At 43.2% G+C, this 21,617-nt stretch overlaps 2 protein-coding genes across 5 annotated transcripts in view; one reads left to right on the top strand and one right to left on the bottom strand.

Annotated features, from left to right (window-relative positions):
* The window catches only part of LOC115148539 (serine/threonine-protein kinase 10), a 46,286-nt gene extending 39,511 nt beyond the window's left edge, over positions 1-6,775 (top strand). The window contains exons 11-19 of the mRNA XM_029690503.1: positions 437-560; positions 1,560-1,739; positions 1,828-1,920; positions 2,043-2,172; positions 2,740-2,864; positions 3,137-3,325; positions 3,642-3,767; positions 4,049-4,162; positions 6,054-6,775. Coding sequence (XP_029546363.1) covers positions 437-560; positions 1,560-1,739; positions 1,828-1,920; positions 2,043-2,172; positions 2,740-2,864; positions 3,137-3,325; positions 3,642-3,767; positions 4,049-4,162; positions 6,054-6,194 — 1,222 coding nt within the window. The 3' untranslated portion in view covers positions 6,195-6,775. The remainder of the gene's footprint in view (positions 1-436; positions 561-1,559; positions 1,740-1,827; positions 1,921-2,042; positions 2,173-2,739; positions 2,865-3,136; positions 3,326-3,641; positions 3,768-4,048; positions 4,163-6,053) is intronic.
* A 3,053-nt stretch (positions 6,776-9,828) lies between these two features.
* The window catches only part of LOC115148538 (SH3 and PX domain-containing protein 2B), an 88,350-nt gene continuing 76,561 nt past the window's right edge, over positions 9,829-21,617 (bottom strand). For all 4 annotated transcript variants that reach the window (XM_029690498.1, XM_029690501.1, XM_029690499.1 and 1 more), the window contains 3 exons: positions 14,889-14,935; positions 14,598-14,723; positions 9,829-14,412 (listed from right to left, as the gene is read on the bottom strand). In XM_029690498.1, the coding sequence (XP_029546358.1) occupies positions 12,745-14,412; positions 14,598-14,723; positions 14,889-14,935 (1,841 nt within the window). In that variant the 3' untranslated portion in view covers positions 9,829-12,744. The remainder of the gene's footprint in view (positions 14,413-14,597; positions 14,724-14,888; positions 14,936-21,617) is intronic.

The following is a 21,617-nucleotide window of genomic DNA, read 5'->3' as shown; positions in this document are numbered from 1 at the left end:
TCATGAGTTAAAGATCTGGAGCCAAGTGTGCTGTCATTGCCATCTAGTGGTGATCATTTGACACCACACTCTGTTGGTTCAGGCAGTGTCAGAGACTGGTGATGACTCGCACACTTACTACCTGATAGTCAGATTCCTCTTAAAAACTGTAAGCTCTGTTTTCATTGTGATGGAGGGAGCAAGGCTTCCCGTGAACTCTCCTCTCCTCTCTTATCTTCACGGAGAGAATATATTCCCCAGTCTGTCTTCTGATACCAGAGGCAATCGTCTCATGGTGCTCAGAACTGATTCAGTGTACATTGTTTTGACTATTAGATCTTTGATGTGGAATTATTTGCCTCCAACTGTTTTTACTCCAAGGCAATGTCATCTCCCTCAGATTGTCTGAAAGTCTGTGAAGGTCAAGCCCGTAAGAATATTTGAACTGTGTGTGCAGGCGTCAGGAGCTCCGGGATCTGCGGCTGCTGCAGAAGGAGGAGCACCGTGCTCAAGCGTTACTGAACACAAAGCTAGACGCTCAGAAGGAGCAGATGCAGCGACGCTTCGACCAGGAGATGAACGTAGGTCTAAACACACCCACACACACTGACAAAAACACAGTCACACTATAGTCTTGCATCGGGTTGGATACCCACGGCTGTTAATAAAAACAATTTTTAAATCCCATGGTTGGGGTCGCAAGAATTTTCAGATATGAAAATGGGGTCGAGGACGAAAAAAGTTGGAAACCCTGGCCTAAACCTGTAGCCTGAATTTAAGTAATGCGTCTTGCTGACAATGGGACCCTTTTTGTTGAAGGAAAAGTTGGGACAACTGAAAAGGAGCTGAGATTTGAAACATAAGAGAATGGTTGAATTAGCTATATTTAGACTCGGGTCACGGATCGGCTCTCAGAACAATTCTATGCTGGTGGGTCAGGTTGCGTAGAAAAATCTGTCCTGATATCGGGTGGGGTTCGTAATTGATGTGGCCGGCGCGGGGCTGGTGTGCACTGATAGAGGCCTCGGCATACCAATGGTCTCTTTTTTTTGTATCTACGCCCACTAATGTAAAAAATACCAGAATTCCTCCAATCCACACCAACACCATAATATCTCTCTTCCTCTGTTTATGGAAGGACAGAACCCCTGAATTAACTCGAACACTCATGTCATATCAGCATCCCTTTGGATAGCTGTCTGGTTAAGGGAATCCCTTTTCCACAACCCTCCCCTCGCCAAAAGAGAGAACACATGTTACATCGGTCTATGAACAAGTAGGGGATATCCTCTCTGCAGAGGAGGCTGGTGGGAGGACGGGCTCATTGGAATGGAATAAATGGAACGGAGTCAAACGCATGAAATATATGGAAACCACGTTCCAGCCATTACAATGAGCCCGTCCTCTTACAGCTCCTCCCACCAGCCTCCTGTCTCTATCCTTTTTGACATTTTCCAAACCTTCCCAGCTTTGTCCCCCCCCCTTAGCCCACCAGGATCATGGCTACTTATGATATAAATATGGTGATAGGTTTATTTCTCGGTGAACATGTTTTAATTCCTTCTCTCTGCTCCTCTCAGGCAAAGAAGAAGTACTATGACACGGAGCTGGAGAGCCTGGAGAAGAACCAGAAGCAGACCATCGAGAAGATGGAGACGGACCACGCCGTTAAGCTCAGGGACGAGACCAAACGCATCCGCTCCGAACAGGACCGTGACTACAACAAGTTCCAGGATCAGATGAAGCGCAACAAAAAAGAGGTGTGAGGAAGTGCGTGTGGACGGTGAGCATAAAAATGAAAGGAGTGTTGTTTTATTAAGTCCATACGTTTTACAATTGTCTTTCCAGATGAAGAATGAGATTGAGAAGCTCCCCAGAAAGTCACGAAAAGACAGCATGAAACAGAGCATGAACACCTTTACACAGATGAAACAAACTGAGGTAAACACAAGCTGCTTTCTTTATCGCTCCACCGCTGACCTCTAAATCCACTTAACATGCTAACGGTAGCTTGCTATAATCACATATTAACGTCTCATCACTGCCTGTTTCCTGTGGTTTAGGAGCAGAACTTCCTGTCGGCCCAGAAGAACCACCTGGACACGACGCTGAAGAGGATAATCTCGGAGAACAAGATGGAGATCTCCGAGACGGAGAGGAAGTGTCTCAACAAGAAGCAGCACCTTGTCAGAGGTACAAGCATCAGTCACACTGGATGGCTGGGTGCCATCAACACTGTTGTCAGAATGACAGTTAGCTGCTGCTCTGGGAGGGGTCCAGTAATTCCCTGAGATCTGTTAAAGGGATGGTTTGAGATTTTGTCAGTTTCTACTTACCCAGAGAGATTAACTCTGTGCAGTTTGAAGGATGCACATTGAAGGTAGTTTCAGGAGCCATTGCTAACTTCCATTAGCGCAATGACTGGAAGTCTACATGAGGCAGCTAGCAATGTCTCCAGAAACAACCTTTAACTTCCTTCAAACTGCATAGCGAGGACACAACATTTTTATCCATGAGTTCATCTGACTCTGGGTAAGTAGAAAAAAAGGGCTTCATTGCCTAAATCTCAAACTTTCCCTGTAAAGTACACCTTTGATCTCTGTTTAAGCCCTCAACTTTTAACAAATGCTTACTTAGTGTTTATGATCTTTCCCCTGAGATATATATTTTTATCTCTGACTTGAGAGAATCTTTCTCTTCTTCCAACTGCTTTCCAAACTATTTTCATTCACTGGCTGTCTCCACTTTTTGTAACCTCAGACAGGGAAGCTACTATCTGGGACCTAGAGGAGAAGAACCTTCATGAGAAGCACCAGTTACTGAAACAGCAGCTAAAAGACCAGTACTTCCTCCAACGGCACCAGCTGCTCAAGAAGCATGAGAAGGTATAGCAAACCCTATCTGTGTGGCTGGGAAAGGAACCTACTCCGGTTATCGGGGTTAAAGCTTGTATGCTCAGCTAATATCCTCAAACAACCCCTTACCTTTGCATAGTGTGTGTGTGTGTGTGTGTGTGTGTGTGTGTGTGTGTGTGTGTGTGTGTGTGTGTGTGTGTGTGTGTGTGTGTGTGTGTGTGTGTGTGTGTGTGTGTGTGTGTGTGCGCACTTATCTCTGTGTGTGTGTGTGTGCGCATCCTCACACATGACGTTCTCCCTAGGAACAAGAGCAGATGCAGTGCTACAACCAGCGGATGATTGAGCTGCTGAAGGCCCGGCAGCAGCAGGAGAAGGGTCGCCTGCCCAAGATCCAGCGCAGCGAGGGCAAGACCCGCATGGTCATGTTCAAGAAGAGCCTCCGCATCAACTCCACGGGCAGCGCGTCAGATGAGCGCGAGAAGATCAAACAGGTACCAGACAACTCCAGAACGGCCTGGCGCGGGGGGGGGGGGGGGGGGACGACGGTGTGAATGGACGAGAAAATCAAACATGTAGGGGTGTTGCTATATGGGATGGAGGGTAGAGAGAGGCAAGACGGTCAAATAGATGAGCGCTGACGTCTCTTCAAGCGGTCAGAAAACACGTGCAGTGGTTAGCTAGAAAAATGGTAATATCATACTCGTATCACAGAACTGTATCAGGCCTAAGTGGTGTAAACGAATCCCTCGTCCCCATCTCTCTCCCTCTCGTGTGTGTGTGTGTGTGTGTGTGTGTGTTCCTCCCCAGTTTGCCCAGCAGGAGGACAAGCGTCAGAAGGCTGAGCGGCTGCACCTGCAGCAGAAGCATGAGCACCAGATGAGGGACATGGTGAGCCAGTGTGAGGGCAACGTCAGGGAGCTCCAGCAGCTACAGGTGACCACAGTACATCAAACTCTCTGAATAATGTCCATCTATATATCTTATTTGACCCTGGGTGTCAAACCCTTACACATCATTTTTGTCCTGAGCACACCTGCCAGCCTGAAAGCCATGAGAAACCTATCTGCATTAGAATGCCTGCATGTATGTGGCATAATGTACAATAATAGGAAAATCCCCAAATTCAGTAGGTTTGTAAAGTAGGGAAATAAGTTCCACAGGTGCTCCGTGAATAGTGTTATGTAATGACTGACTGTATTGTGGTGTGAGCGCAGAATGAGAAGTGCCACCTGCTCATTGAGAACGAGACTCAGAGACTCAAGTCTCTGGATGAGCAGCACAACCACCATCTCAAGGAGTGGAGGGAGCAGCTCAAGCCTAGGAAGAAGGTACGCGGCCATACCGTTGACATTGAAAAGTTAACATTGGGTGTCATTTTCACTAGGCCTCAAAGCACTTTACGTTTACATTGATGTCCATTACTGTTGCCATTATTGTAAGACAAGATTTAAAGTCCTACTCCAGTATTCTTTTCACCTTTTTATTTATAACTTAATTTACTTAACAAATGGTATAGCTCAATAAGTGGTCCAGGTATGACATGGCACAACTCCTTGAATGGCCTTCCCCTTGACATTTGCAGTTGTCAAAATTTTTTGCACCGTTTAAAGGGGCAATCTTCAGTTGCAACATCAATTTTTGGATTTATTTTTGGATTTATGAATTAGTCATATCTATCACTCACACACTAGGGATGTAACGCTTCGGTCCCGATTTCAAACGTTTAATATACGACTGAATCGTTCCACGGACCCCAAACCAATTCAATTGTAGCATGTATTGGTCCGAAAATGTATTCAAATGTTACAAATCGTAGATTCACTCTTTTTTTTCTTTATTTTGCTCATATTGCTTTCTACCTTCCAAAAATGTCACAAAAGATGGGATAACGGAGTCCTCTCCTTCAGTGTCGAAATAAGTATTTAACTGTGTTGACAGTCATCAATCTACAAGTCATTTTGCATGCCGAATAACCCCAGGGAATATCAGTAGCCTAGTCAAATTGCGCACTGTGCCCAGTTTTGCACGCTCACCAACGCGAGGTAGGCGTCCTGTTCTTGATCGTGCATATCTGCACCGCACCTTCAGCATTAAAATGCTAAAAATTACTTTCGCGATATTAGGCTTTTAGTTGTGACAACAATGACAACAAATGTCATTTACTAGGCTATTGCTATGCGCTGATGAAAAATAGCCTTTTACCGGAATTAAAAGATACCGTAGACACAACTCTCATCTGACTATATGCTACCTGCTGAAAGGGGCTTACAATATTTTGATTGTTCAGGTTCACCATCAGCAATAGTTTTGGTAGTTTTGCTTTAAACAATCGGTTTATATGGTCCTTTTTAGACAAAGTTGCTAATTTCATAATGACTACAGCAATCACTTTGCGAGGTGCAGAGCAGTAGGACAAAGAAAGCTCACTAAACTTTCAAACAGTCAAAACCATTAGATTTTTTTTTTGGGGGGGGGGTCGCGATCCAAAGTTGCGCTATATATTCATTGGCGGCGTCATAGCTCATTTGTAAATGATAAATATTGATGCATTATTAGCTCTAACACTTAATCTGTTAAAATGACAAGTGAATTAATGGATGATGGTGATATCAGAACCAAAGTGGGGGGACAAAAAACATACTACATCCCCTCTAATCTGATAGTGGGGTGGTAGATGCCTAGTCTCCTTTGTCTCAAGTGCCTACATAGTACATACATAATTTACACACACGTCAGCTCAAGGAGATCCAGCTCATGAGCTCCATCAGCAGCAGATTTGAATTTAGAATGGAAAATGAATGTGTTTATGCAAGACAATATTAGTGCGTCGTGACAAACCGAATCGCATTGATTCATTCGCTAATCAAAACAAATCGCACCGTTTCAAACTAAAACCCCAAATTCTAAGCTTGTTTTACTTTGTTTGTAAACATGCTGTCTAGCCTCAAATACTTAACTATAATTTGGGTATCTTGGATGGTCAGTCCTGGCATCCATAGCTCGGTCTGTGAATTTGAGTGGTTATTTCTCCAGGCCCACCCCCCAGCATTTTACCAAAACAGAGCTGGGAGTATACGTTATTGTTTCAACTGAGGCTTGCCCCTTTAAGTTTGTGTACTTAGTCTTGGGATATTGTTTTTCAGCAGAAAGTTGAAAATGGCTGGAGAGCGTTTTTAAAGTGTCTTTCTCTACCCATCTCTCTCCCCCCCTCTCTCTCAGGCTCTGGAAGAGGAGCTGACCCAGAGGAAGAGGGATCAGGAGGCGTTCTTTAAGATGAGTGAGAACTCTGAGTGCCTGAGCCCCAGCTCCCCAAACAAACTCACCAAGTTCCTCCCTTACTCTGAGTCCTCTACCACGTAGACTGGCATCTCACCCCCTCCAAACACCCTACCCCCTTATCCCACACCATGCCCAAAAGGACCACTGTCAGCTGCCTCAGTCCTCCTGAACTTTTCTTTCATTTTTAAGGAATAGTTATGTTTTAAGTCCTGTTTATAAGATTTTATCATTTTATTAACCCAAGATGGCAAAGCTTGGTCATATTTTCTTTGAGGATTGTCTTTAACTCCACATGTGCATCAGGCTGCTTGATAGATGGGGTGTTCTTCATCCATGCAGTGTTTCCTTTTTCCTTCCTATTAATATTGCCTACAGCACCAAATTGACTCAGATCCCCATTGGTTTATTGTCTACCCAATAAGCATGAGACTAACCTATAGTTAGAAGGGTGTGGTGGGGAGATGCATCCCATATCCCAAAGAGGGTCAGCTGAGGAGCAATGTGGAACATAATAATTTTTTTTACTTCAGACAATGCTGTGTTGTTGGGAGCCAATGAAAACGCACTTTTGTTTCACTGCAATATCGGTCTTCTTCCAAAGAGTTTCTCGCTTAATGAACACACCCAAGTATGGCGCACATAAACTCAGCAAAAAAAAGAAACGTCCTCTCACTGTCAACTGCGTTTATTTTCAGCAAACTTCACATGTAAATATTTGTATGAACATAAGCTTAAACAACTGAGACACAAACTGAACAAGTTCCACAGACATGTGTCTAACAGAAATTGAATAATGTGTCCTTGAACAAAGGCGGGGGGGGGGGGCAAAATAAAAAGTAAGTCAGTAACTGGTGTGGCTACCAGCTGCATTTAGGACGGTAGTGCATCTCCTCATGGACTGTACCAGATTTGCCAGTTCTTGCTGTGAGATGTTATCCCACTCTTTCACCAAGGCACCTGCAAGTTCCCGGACATTTCTGGGGGGAAAGGCCCTAGCCTTCACCCTCTGATCCAACAGGTCCCAGAAGTGCTCAATGGGATTGAGATCCGGGCTCTTCACTGGCCATGGCAGAACATTGAAATTCCGGTCTTGCAGGAAATCACGCACAGGAGTAGAATGGCTGGTGGCATTGTCATGCTGGAGGGTCATGTCAGGATGAGCCTGCAGGAAGGGTACCACATGAGGGAGGAGGATGTCTTCCCTGTAACGCACAGAGTTGAGATTGCCTGCAATGACAAGCTCAGTCCGATGATGCTGTGACACACCGCCCCATACCATGATGGACCCTCCACCTCCAAATAGATCCCGCTCCAGAGCACAGGCCTCGCTGTAACTTTTTCATTCCTTTGACGAAAAACGCAAATCCGACCATCGCCATTGGTGAGACAAAACCACGACTCGTCAGTGAAGAGCACTTTTTGCCAGTCCTGTCTGGTCCAGCGACGGTGGGTTTGTGCCCATAGGTGACGTTGTTGCCTGTGATGTCTGGTGAGGACCTGCCTTACAACAGGGCTACAAGCGATCAGCCCTGCTTCTCTCTCAGCCTATTGCAGACAGTCTGAGCACTGATGGAGGGATTGTGTGTTCCTGGTGTAACTCGGGCATTTGTTGTTGCCATCCTGTACCTGTCCCGCAGGTGTGATGTTCGGATGTACCGATCCTGTGCAGGTGGTGTTACACGTGGTCTGCCACTGCGAGGACAATCAGCTGTCCGTCCTGTCTCCCTGTAGCGCTGTCTTAGGCGTTTCACAGTACGGACATTGCAATTTATTTCCCTGGCCACATCTGCAGTCCTCATGCCTCCTTGCAGCATGCCTAAGGCACGTTCACGCAGATGAGTAGGGACCCTGGGCATCTTTCTTTTGGTGTTTTTCAGAGTCAGTAGAAAGGCCTCTTTAGTGTCCTAAGTTTTCAGAACTGTGACCTTAATTGCCTACCGTCTGTAAGCTGTTAGTGTCTTAACGACCGTTCCACAGGTGCATGTTCATTGAACAAGCATGTTTAAACCCTTTACAGTGAAGATCTGTGGAGTTATTTGGATTTTTACGAATTATCTTTGAAAGACAGGGTCCTGAAAAAGGGGCGTTTCTTTTTTTGCTGAGTCTATATGTAGTTGCCAAATTTTTTTTTTTGACATTTCTTTATTACTTTACAAAGATTGGCACAGAGCATGATCTTCAGAATTCACTTTTTTCCTGTTAACAGTGAATCAATGGAATTCCCACCGAAATCAGTTTCACTGTAAGTCGCTTTGGATAAAAGCATCTGCTAAATGGCATATTGTATTATATATTAACTTAAAATTGAATTAAAATGCTCAGATAATTTGCCCTTGTTTCGATCAGAATAGAGCCCTAGTTTTACATTTTGATGAGATGAGCTTAAACACTCAATGAATACAGAAGTCAGGGAAAAGTTATTTGTAGTCCAATTTATTTTTGTTTTAATTCAAGGGTTGAAGAAAATTTGATATTTTTTTGAGTTGATTGTGTTCATGTCTCTGAAATGTTTTCTGTGCTGCATTTTTACTGTAAGGCAATACTAGCACACTGGATGGGAACTAAAAGGCAAAGTGGAATACTGTCTTTGTAGGAATCTTAAGAGATATAAGTTTTACATTTAATTAAGTGTATTGGGGTTATTTTCCATTGTTGATATTAAATGTACTATCTGCTAACAAAAGTGCAATATGTCATTTTTCCTCCACCAAATGTGCCTTTCTTTGCACTGAGAGGAGTATACTAAGTTATGAGGTAGTGCATCAGAGCTATTTTGCAGTTAATATGTATCCTGCTGCTTTTGAAAATGGGGCTTGTTTTCTTGACCAATTAGACCTGTTAGATCACTGGAGGCCCGAGTGTCTGGGTTTTCGCTCTTCCCTTCTACTTGATTGATAAATGAAGGTCACTGATTAGTAAGGAACTCCCAACACCTGGTTGTCTAAGTCTTAATTGAAAGGAAAAGCCTGCAGACGCTAGGCCCTCCATGGAACAGGTTCCACAGCGCTGTGTTAATCTACAGTAATCTGGTCAACTATCAGGTACAGCTACTCTCTCAAGATGTATTTTAATTTGTTTGTTTTTCTCTTCTGTTGTCATTTGCAATGACCGTCTTTTTCTGTCTCTGTTTACCTTTTTTTTTTTAAGTTTATTTTGTAAGGGGTGTGAGTGAATGACTGTTCAGCAGAAGGAACCACTGTTGTACATGAGTCTAATAAATGCAAACGTTCTAATGTCTACGCTTGTTCTCAAGTAAGGGCTCAATTCTCGCAGAGCCGCAATGGCCGACACCTGCATAAACTGTCAAATCCACGTGGCCCCCGGCTTTATACCTAAAGCGTACATTGCCATTGGCTGCACAGAGTTGCATTAAGAGAAATCCCATGCAGCCTTGTTTATTAGTTCGAACATTGGAATGTGATCTGTAAGTTAAACATCGATTAGGCTGATTTAGAAATCCTCATTTTGTTGACTGATTTTCAATTTGAGCGTCATTTCTATATAGCCTACACTTTCTTGCTCTGAACTTCTAAAGCGAGTGGAATGGGTGTGGCTTCATGACAATGAAGAGCAGCTGCTCAACCGATTTGACAGCCCCAATGCAGTTACACCGCCAAAACATTGAGTGTCTGCTATCAGCGGTTAACTCTTGATCTAGGTTGCATCCGTTTCCTCCAAATAAAGGAACATTTCCAAGGAAAACCAAGATACCATGTAACATTTTTAATGTTTATTGACTTAATATGAAAGAGAACCATGAGGGGGAAATACACAAGTATAACGAATACGTTACAGGACTAAGATGGGATATGCGCAATATGTCAGCGGGAAAGGTGTTTATGCTGCATATCTCAAAGAATAAAGAACGAGCAGTTTCTTTTATAAATTCATTTTCAAATTAAATTGACCAGTTTGGGGTAAAGCAATAACAAGACAATCTATACTGTTTTATTGTAGTGTTCACATCCCTGTGTGTCTCTCCTTATGATTCAGTAACCAAACAGTAGAATGCATGTCTTTCCAACCCATACCCTAACCCAATCTAGGTTTCACTCACATTCCACTAACTGTCAGGTCTTACTCCATGAGTTGACACTAGTGTTGATCATTACAAATCTGACATTATGAATATCATTACTTGTGTACTATGCACACTGGCCAAAGATGGAAAACTACAAGTTACTCATGATTTCAATGCTGGTTAGGGACCTGACACACAGCATTGGACCTAGTAGTTTAACATGAGAAGATTTGAGGGGGATGGGAAAAACATGGTATCAAAGCAACTAGGAGCAGAATCAGATCAACCATAGTCTGAGATTCTCCAATTAACCTGAGCTACAGGCACTCCCAGCCTTGTCAGTGCGTCTCCTAGGAGACCAACCCTCTGTCTCCATGGCCCAGTTTCCCAGAAGCATCTTAAGGGTAAGTTTGTTAGAACCTTCATAGTAGCCATAGTTACTAGTCGCACTTAAATGCTTGTTAGGCCTATTTACCGACTGCCTCACACCACTTGAACAGCCAAGTGCATCGTTGCATGTTTAAAGAATAAATAAAATTGTCCTTCCACGTCACTTTATACACAAGACTTCCGCTAAACATACAATCAATGGATTTTTATCCATCTGTGACCACCGATAACGTCAGAACTTCAAATAGGCTACAAAGTGGGCAATGTCTTTGCAATTGTAACAAAATATGCTTCAAATGAAAACCAAGATGACTGTATAAGTGAGTATACAATACATTTGCTTATTTCATTTCAATCATATTTAAATCAATTTCATGTTCTATTTATCTAATTGTAGGCTAATGTCTGCAATTTCCCTCATATATATATGTATGTATGTATGTATGTATGTATGTATGTATGTATGTGTAATGTGTAGGACCATTTAATGCAATGTGCCAAATCTGTGACGTAATGCATTATTAACGGGTAACCATTATAATGAGCCGCCTCCATCTTTGCTGCCATAGGCGATTTCTCCAGGAGCTGATCTGTCGTCCAGTATTGTGACATAATTATATTAAGGTCAAATTTGAATGGAGAAGGCGCTTCTCTAGGATCCGCTATCCTCCTTTCGAACCTAATAGTATAGACACATGCTCCAACGACGCACTTGGTGAAAGTTCTCTCTGCGTGGTGTTTTGGGAAACGCATGTTACTTCTTCGGCTGAAGGAACAATGCATCATTAAGTTCCAACTACGGCAAACCAGGCCCAGGCCTGGCAAGAGGTGAAAAGTAAACAAAAATAAAGTGACAGCTGACATTACTTCATTCTGGAAGTACAATTAAAAATAACTATTTTGCTAAGTCTGTGCTTGAAACCAGTCAAACACTAATGTAAATGTTTTATAATGATCACACTTTATGTACTTTATATTTGAGCACCTTTTTGAGATCCAGTAACGCTGTATTTATTATTATTGCACAAATCAATTCTGTCATTTAGGGGCTGTATTGATAATGGTAATAGGGTGTTTTCCACCTATTGTACTGTGAACACCAGGGAAAGGGTCCATTTCATTTCAATGAAGTCCATTCAGTCCATCCTGAAAGGAGTTGGACTCCAACCCTGGTATACAATACAGCTCCCAACGTCTTGCAGCAACCTTATGAGTGTTTTAAAACATGGCTAAGGCTTTCAATTGTACATTCTATACTTCCTCCCCATCGGTCTATTGAGCCAGGGGTTCCCAAGCTTTTTCACTGTACATTTCTGACAAGTTATAAATACCTCTAAGGTATGCAATGACTGACATGACAAGAGAAACTGATGATGCACTGCCTAATTTTAAAATTGCACCTTGTGCCTTCTATTACAATGTTCAAGAGTGAGTTGAAAGACAGGTGCCCCTCCCCCAGTGTTAATATTTTAGTACTTGAAAGCCAATGTCCTCTTGAACTCCCATTGCAGCCTTCAGTGTAAGAGGGGTGTTCTTTGAGGAATTTTGAGTATCCATGGTCTTCTGCCTTAGGCTTTGTTTTGGCTGTTTGTCTTGTGAATTATCTCAGCCAGAATTCAAAGAATCTGAGTAGGAGTGTTGATCTAGAAACAGGTACCCCCTATCTATGTAATCGTATTCATTATGATCTGAAAGGCAAAACTGATCTTAAATCAGAACTCCTAGTCTGAGATGCTTTGTGAATATGGACCCATTTTCCAAATGCTTTGCACTGTCAGTTATGACTCCACTCATTAGACTGAAGCATCTTTTGATATACTGAGAAACTAACTAGCTAAATTGCATATATTTAAGCTTGACGCACAATATTATAGAAGGCTTGGAAAGACATTCATCTGTTCTATTACAAAGCTTGTGATAACATTACTGTATCATAAAATTACATTATAGGCTTGTTGAGTAACATATGGCACAAAAGGTGAACAGAGGAACATTTGCTTGTTACTGATTTTATGCTTAGTAATTTGTAACGAGGTTAAAAAGTACAAAAAAGAGAACTAAACAATATGCAAAACAAAAAACATTGCTGGTTCATTCTTGCTAAACAAATGGAATTTAACAAAGTAACAAATCTCAATTAAAAAGGTACCTATAAATAAAAGCTAATTAAATACAATTAGTAATATATTTTTTATTAAAAAGGCCAACAGAACCTGGTACCTAGGGTTTCTTGGTCAGGTAATTGGAGGGGATCCAGCCCTCTTTCATTGGCCCTTCTCCTAGATTTTTACAAAACCACCAGCCGCTGCTGTTCCGCTCCATCACCTCGAACACGGTGCCCTCCTTGAAGCCACCCATCTGATCGTCGCCCTCAAAGTCCGCCACGGCCAAGAACAGCTCCTCTTTACTGGGATCCTTGATCAGAGGAGGCAACTTATCCCTCGGAGGGCCTGGTTTCTCAATCTTAACCAGGGGCTTTGGGGCCACGGGCACTTTTGCCTTGGGCTCCCCCTTGTCCTTGTCTTTAGGAGGGGGCAGCATGAAGGCCTTGGGTTTAGGGGGAGGTGGTCTGCTGAGCTGGGGGGGAGCAGTCTTGGTGTCTGGGAGCTCTTTCAGGGGAGCTTTGGTTTCTGTAGGGCTGGATGGCTCAGAGGTCTTTTTGGGTGGAGGGGGTCGCTTAGGGAGGACGGCTGGTCTCCCTGGAGGTTCTTTGTGGAGGGGAACAGCGGGTTTGGGGACATCCTGGCTCACTTGTCCGTGGCCGTTTTGCTGCTTGGGGGGGAACTTGGGCTCGTCGCTGGCCTTGCCATTGAGAGCATTGGGGGCCGGGGGCATCTTGGGGAGTGCATTGAGAGGGGGGCTGTTGGGATGTGGCATGTTTGGGAGAACATTATTAGGAGGGGGCATCTTGGGGGGTACATTACCAGGAGGCATCTTGGGTAAAGCATTATTAGGGGGGAGGTTGGGCGGCGGCATCTTGGGGAGAGTGTTGCTAGGGCCATTGTTGGGAGCAGCGCCGTTTTGCTGGCTTGGCTCTGCTGATCCAGAGCCTGGTTCAGTTGGCTTTGAAGGCTTCAGCTTGCTCCTCAGGTTGGTGATATCCAGCTTGTTCTCAGCTGGTGGTTCTGGCTTGGCAGCTGGGACGGGTTTGGGCCGGACTACGGGTTTAGGCTTCATGAACAGTGCAGGGCAGTTGGCCTCTGGTTTCTCCTCCGGTGGATCAGGCATGGGCTTGGGTGGTTGCTTAGCCACAGGTTTCAGGTTGAACTTCTTCACCTCCTTGGCAGAGACCTTGTGGCCACACTCCAGACCCATCTCATTCTTCAAATGCAGAGGTTTGTTTGTGACCTCTCTTTTGGGCTCGGGGGGCTTGTCTGGCTTGAAGGGGGCAGCTTTGGAGGTGAGCAGGGGCATGATGACCCCCGGAGCAGGGGTTTTCAGAGGCAAGGGTTTGGATAGGTCTGGCCTGGGTTTCTCCACAGTAATCTCAATGTCCGTGCTCTTGTTGATGGACTCCCTGCGGGGTGGCAGGGCTGGCTTCTCCTCAGCCGGTGGGGCAGACGGGGCTGGGGGCAGGGGCCCGGAGAAAGCAGATGCTGCCTTACTGGCACTGGACTTCCAGTCCCTGAGCTTGGGCCGGGCTACGGACTCGCTCCCCGCCGTGGGCTCGTCTGGCAGCGGTTTGGACCAGCTGTCCTCTTGCCCCGCACCGCTAGCAGTGCCATCCTCCAGCTTCAGCTGGACCAAGTCATTGGGCAGAGGTACAAGGAAGTTGGGGCGCGGGGTCAAGCTGGTCTTCTTGTATTTGTCGATGAAGGTGATAGGGGCCCAGCCCTCTTTGTCTTCAATCTGAATGTACCACCAGCCACTGGAGTTCTTCTCTATCACCTGAAAAACAGAAACGGGATGAGTGAGAATTCAAGAAATCAGGAATCAATACACAGCATTTTGAGGGGAAGCAGTTAAAATGCCCTTCCATTCAATCAAAAACGGTTCTCTAGGTGGGATTTGGTAGGCTGTTCACATTCAAGCAATAACCATCTACCAATGTGTTGAGATGTGACGAGTCTCACCTCCACTTTGACCCCAGCCTGGAAGCTGATGCCGTCGGGGATGGTGGTCTGGAAGTCTGCGATGGTGTAGAACTCCTCCTCCACCTGAGGAGGGGTGGGCGGCTTGGGCAGGTTCTGCCCCCTCGGCTAAACGGAGGGAGGGTGTGAAGAAAGAGTAAGTCAGTATCAGGTTTTGACTTGTGGCAGGTCAACACATCAAAACAATGCAAAACTAATTTAGTCAAATGTCTTTGTTAATGAGTGCTGTTGGCGTCTCACTGTGCGGTTAACTGGTTGGAGCGGGGTACTTACGATGGTGAGATCCCTGCGTGGAGGTGGTCTCTGTCTAGCCCCTTGTTCTGTAGGGGAAAAGGCAGATGAAACCTTATCACAACACACCCCATCACAACACACCCCATCAGTCTCAAAACACTGCCTGCATTGACATCAACTGCTCATAAGAGGAGATATTAGTTCCAGACAGAAGGAAACAAAGGGCTTTATTCAATCTGAAAAGATTCCTAAATTTGAAAGGTAATGATTGCGCCGACATAAGCAGGGTTTACCGTGGATGCAGTCTCCGCTAAAGTGGGAATATTGCCTTTAAATTTCAACCACACTGTAAAGGTGAACTTCTGCCATACAGATTGAATAGAGCGAGATTACCCACTGGGCACACCGTCATTTCAATGTGGACATTTTGTTAATATTTGGTTGAGGTGTTGATCTATGACATTTCAACCATAATTCAGCAACTCAGACAGCCAGAAGTTTGCTGAATGTGTTTTCACTATGCTTTCATCCATCTAAAAGCACAACCAAATTCCAAAAGAAAAACAATACCTGATTGTTTTTTTGTTTTTTTTTTGGGGGGGGGGGGGGTTTAGTTGTCTTCTAAATGTCTTATCACTAGGGCTGTGAGGTCATAGAAGTTTGGATGACGATAATTACGGAAACCCATGACAAATGGTCATGGGTTTCCGTAATAACCGTTTGAATAGCAAAAAATATAAAACAATAGACACTTTCTCCTGACCGCATGTGCTGCCATAGAAATAAAATGGGGACACCAGTTCTATTCATTCTAAGTCAATGATTGCATAAGGGGTGGACTGCTGGCCATTCGAGTGTACCCTTATCAAAGACTGTATTATTATATTGACAAGATAGTCAAGTGACCGCTCTAACAGATATGTCCTCAAAGATGGAAGGAGGCAAGATCAGGTGGAGACCGTTCTAGCCAATGAGAGGGCAGATAAGCGTGTGAACAACAGGCCATAGAGAGGTCTTATTTTTAGGTGCATCTGTAAATTGCCTCCATTGTGCCAGAGTGCGCTCTGAGTCGTTCGCAAATTCAGAGTGATTCGCTCTCGGAACGTTCAGAGCGCACACTGGACGCTCTGGCTAAGGAGTAGGGTTGATCTGAGCGTTCTGACCTTAACACCAGTCAAGCACTTGCACTGGCTAAAGTTGGCTAGCTTGTTAGCTACTTCAAGAAACAAAAGAGAACACCTCACTGACCATTTTACTTGCCCTAGCAGAGCTGGTTAGGCTGTTTTTATGTTATCTAGAGCGTTAGTGGCTAACCGTGCAGCTGGCAACAATTGAATTACGTTTTTTTGCCGACAACGGACACATTCAACTGGTGTTGCACGTTTTGTAAATTCATCAGTTTTTCTGCACTCTGGTACAGTAAGACGATAGTGCTCGGAAATCAGAGTAGCTAGCCTCAATGGCGCTGTCACAGACGTTATAATGGCACTGATAGAAAGGATGCGTTCGTAAACTCACTGGCTATCTCCACGTTACATTTTTATTTTTCATCATTGGCTGATTTGGTCTCAGCTCAGTTGGGCGGCAGGTAGCCCAGTGGTTAGAGCGTTGGGCCAGTAACCGAAAGGTTGCTAGATTGAATCCCCGAGCTGACAAGGTAAAAATCTGTCGTTCTGCCCCTGAACAAGGCAGGTCCTAGGTCGTTGTAAATAAGAATATGTTCTTAAGCTAGTTAACCTAGTTGCCTAGTTAATATAAAATAAAAATAGGAATCCCCAGCAGTTGACTACTTTAAAATGTTGAAAGCATCTGATGGCAATGTCCATGCAAAAACAAGTTAAATCCATATCTCTATGACAACAGGCACAACGGCGATATAAAGTTGTTTTTTTCAAAGTTGTCAATGCCACGTGCGTCAATTTTTATCAGTGCAACCTTTTATCAGTGCAACCTTTTATCAGTGAAACCCTAACCATTACGAAACTTCTATTCGATCGAATAAGCGTCATGGCTAATTAGCAATTAAATGATTTGTTAACCAAATTCGAAACCTTCTCATTGACCTCTGTACAAAAAACATTTTTGTGGACAGATTTTGGGCTGAGTAAAACTTCTTGCTTTGCCTCTTCATCTCTGCCTATGGGCGCAGAGCAGGAGTGTACGCATCAATATGTGCTGTGATTTGTTGATTCAACTGACATTACAAAAAAAGACATTCCATTGCATGAGCTACATTTAGTTAACATAATTTGAATGAACATTCTACATTACCATGGAGGTTATTGCATCACAATACCAGGCAGTCATTGTGAGTATACCCATGGGTTTACCATTCAAACTGCCAGGGTTAGAGGTTCCAAGCCCATTCTGTTCATTGTTTGCTACAACACCTTGGTTGTTTCAGCAAGGGGCAAAAGTTTCATTACGTTGTTAAAAGTCCATGTTATTGCAGAAACGCACAAATGCCTGGCTGTCCTGTATTCAGTCAGCTGTTCGTTCCTTATGACTTATTTTATATTCATGGCTGTCTTCATCCATAACCGGTAACTGTGCCATCCCTAGTTATCACTGCTCTTTCAACCATTTAAAAGCACAACACAGTTCAAATAGGAATACAATGTCATATTTTGTTTATTTATACAACTTAATGTGTTTATCACTGTGCTTCATCTAATAGCACAACCACATGATCTGGATTGCAGTTGAGATTTCATTAAAAGTACATAGTGCAAGTGATCAATGCGGTTCGAGATCCTGCACAGATTATTACAGCAATTGTGAAGATCTCCACAGACCTGTGACCCTTGCATTATCTTGAACATGCATACTTTCTATGATTACATAAAGATATCTATAGTTACAGTAACCTCAATGTGACTATGGGTGTGTTACTCATTTAACATTGAATACATACTGTCACATTAATTTAAGATACAGTTAATAGCCTAAAGTTAAGGCTATTACAAAATAATATTGAGTTGTGTATGGTTGACAACAAACCAAATATCAACGTTTTAAAGGAGATGCAAAGCACAACCAAATTCCAATGGAAAAACGATTAGAATTTTTTTGGGTTTAGTTGTCATACATTTATTACGTTTTCAGAGATAGTCAAACTTTATTTGATTTAGTCCAACTCTTTAACTTAGATTTTTGAAGACGTGAATCCAACATATCATTAATTTGTAGACAAACTGGAATTAAAGCCAGACTAAGTCAGTGGTACAGATAGAACTATCCAAGCAGAAGACACATCTCCTTCAATATCCAGTTTGTCTACAAAATAATAATTGATATGTTGGATTAACGTCTCCATCTTAACGAAAAATCGAAGTTTTAAAGAATAGGACTTAATCAAGTCAAATCAAACTTTAAATGCACTTTACAGAAAGTTTGATTTAGTCCTTTTATTTAACTTTTGGTAAAAATGGAGTGAATCCAACATATTAACTTGTACATTAAATTTGAATTGAACCAAAGCTTGAAACCCTAGGCCTACATTGTAGTCATACTTCTTAACTTATTCCACGTTTAGTTGTGTTACAGCCTGAATTCTATACTGAACAAAAATATAAATGCAACGTGCAACAATTTCAAAGATTTTACTGAATTACAGTTCATATAACGAAACCAGTCAATTGAAATAACTTTAGGCCCTATTCTATGGATTTACAAGACTGGAAATGTTAGTCACAGATACCTTCAAAAAAAGGTAGGGGTGTGGATCAGAAAACCAGTCAGTATCCAGTGTGACCACCATTTGCCTCATGCAGAGCAACACATCTCCTTCGTATAGAGTTGATCAGGCTGTTTGTGGCCTGTGGAATGTTGTCCCACTCCTCTTCAATGGCTGTGCAAAGTTGCTGGATATTGGCGGGAACTGGAACAAGTTGATCTAAAGAATCCCAAACAACATGCTCAAAGGGTGACGGTTCTGAGTATGCAGGCCATGGGAGAACAGGGCCATTTTCAGCTTCCAGGAACTGTGTACCGACCCTTGCGACATGGGGCCGTGCATTATCATGCTGAAACGTGAGGTGATGGCGGCGAATGAATGGCACGACAATGGGCCTCAGGATCTTGTCACAGTATCTCTGTGCATTCAAATTGCCATCAATAAAATGCAATTCGTGTTTGTTGTCTGTAGCTTATGCCTGCCAATACCATTATCCCACCGCCACCATGGGGAACTCTGTTCATAATGTTGACATCAGAAAACTGCTCGCCCACACGATGCCATACACGTGGTCGGCAGTTGTGAGGCCGGTTGGATGTAGTGCCAAATTCTCTAAAGACATTGGATGCGGCTTATGGTAGCGAAATCAACACTCAATTATCTGGCAACAGCTCTGGTGGACATGCCTGCAGTCAGCATGCCAATTGCATGTTCCCTCAACTTGAGACATCTGTCGCATTGTGTTGTGTGACAACTGCACATTTTAGAGTGGCCTTTTATTGTCCCTAGCACAAGGTGCACCTGTGTAATGGTCATGCTATTTAATCAGCTTCTTGATATGCCACACCGGTCAGGTGGATGGATTATCTTGGCAAAGGAGAAATGCTCACTAACAGGGATGTAAAACAAATTGTGCACATCATTCTTAGAGAAATAAGCTTTTTGTGCATATGGAACATTTCTGGGATCTTTTATTTCAGCTCATGAAACATGGGACCAACATTTTACATGGTGCATTTATGTTTGTTCAGTATAAATATAGTGCATTTGGAAAGTATTCAGACCCCTTCCCTTTTTCCACTTGTTACATTATAACCTTATTCAAAAATTGATTTAAAAAAAATCTACACACCAAACCCCATAATGACAAAGCAAAAACAGGTTTTTAGAAATATTTGTATAAAAAAACTGCAATACCTTATTTACATAAGTATTCAGCCCCTTTGCAATGAGTCTCGAAATTGAGCTCAGGTGCATCCTGTTTCCATTGATCATCCTTGAGATGTTTCTACAACTTGATTGGAGTCCACCTGTGGTAAATTCAATTTATTGGACATGATTTGGAAAGGCATACACCTGTCTATATAAGGTCCAACAGTTGACAGTGCATATCAGAGCAAAAACCCATGCCATGAGATTGAAGGAATTGTCCGTAGAGCTCTGAGACAGGATTGTGTCGAGGCACAGTTCTGGGGAAGGGTAACAAAAAATGTCTACAGCATTGAAGGTCCCCAAGAACACAGTGGCCTTCATCATTCTTAAATGAAAGAAGTTTGGAACCACCAAGACACTTTCTAGAACCACCAAGACACTTCCTAGAGCTGGCTGCCTGGCCAAACTGAGCAATCGGGGGAGAAAGGCCTTGGTCAGGGAGGTGACCAAAAACCCGATGGTCACTCTGACAGAGCTCGAGTTCCTCTGTGGAGATTGGAGAACCTTCCAGAAGGACAACCATCTCTGCAGTACTCCACAAATCAGGCTTTTATGGTAGAGTGGCCAGACGGAAGCCATTCCTCAGTAAAAGGCACAACAGCCCGCTTGGGGTTTGCCAAAAGGCACCTAAAGGACTGTCAGACCATGAGAAACAAGATTCTCTGGTCTGATGAAAGCAAGATTGAACTCTTTGGCCTGAATGCCAAGCATCACATCTGGAGGAAACCTAGCACCATCCCTACGGTGAAGCATGGTGGTGGCAGCATCATGCTGTGGGGATGTTTTTCAGTGGCAGGGACTGGGAGAATAGTCAGGATCGAGGGAAAGATGAACGGTGCAAAGTACAGAGAGATTCTTGATGAAAACCTGCTCCAGAGTTCTCAGGACCTCAGACTGGGGTGAAGGTTCACCTTCCAACAGAACAACAACCCTAAGCACACAGCCAAGACAATGCAGGAGTGGCTTCTGTGCAAGTCTCAATGTCCTTGAGTGGCCCAGCCAGAGCCCGGATTTAAACCCGATTGAACGTCTCTGGAGCTGTGCAGTGACGCTCCCCATCCAACCTGACAGAGCTTGAGAGGATCTGCAGAGAAGAATGGGAGAAACTCCCCAAATACAGGTGTTCCCAAGAAGACTCGGCTTTAATTGCTGCCAAAGGTGCTTCAACAAAGTACTGAGTAAAGTCTGAATACTTACGTAAATGTCATCAGTATTTTATTTTTAGTAAATTTGCTAAAAATTCACAATGTCATTATGGGGTATTTAAGATATGAGGGAAAAAAAGTGTTTTAATCCATTTTAGATTAAGTCTAACATAACAGAACGTGGAAAAAGTCAAGGGGTCTGAACACGTTCCGAATGGACTGTACATATAATATTTTTTGGGTCACCCATCTACACAAAATACCCCATAATGACAAAGTGAAAACATGTTTTTAGAAATGTTGGCAAATTTTTTTGAAAAATGAAATACAGATATCTAATTTCCATATGTATTGACACGGGGGTGTGAATACTTGTTAGAATCACCTTTGGCAGCGACTACAGCTGTCAGCCTTTCTGGTTAAGTCTAAGAGCTTTGCAAACCTGGATTTTACAATATTTGTACATTATTATAAAAAAAATATTCAAGCTCTGTCAAGTTAGCTGTTGATCATTGCTAGACAGCCATTTTCTTGCCATAAATTTTGAAGCCGATTTACTGTAAGTCAACTGTAATTAGGCCACTCAGTAACATTCAATTTCGTCTTGGTAAGCAACTCGTGTATATTTGGCTTTGTTTTAGGTTCTTGTCCAGCTGAAAGTTTAATTTGTCTCCTAGTGTATGTTTGAAAGCAGAATGAACCAGGTTTTCCGCGAGGATTATGCCTGTGCTTAGC

Source organism: Salmo trutta, chromosome 15 (assembly GCF_901001165.1).
Source record: "Salmo trutta chromosome 15, fSalTru1.1, whole genome shotgun sequence".
NCBI classification, from domain to species: Eukaryota; Metazoa; Chordata; class Actinopteri; order Salmoniformes; family Salmonidae; genus Salmo; species Salmo trutta.
The sequence above is the reverse complement of the archived record's forward strand: the minus strand, read 5'-3'. Positions and strand labels throughout refer to the sequence as shown.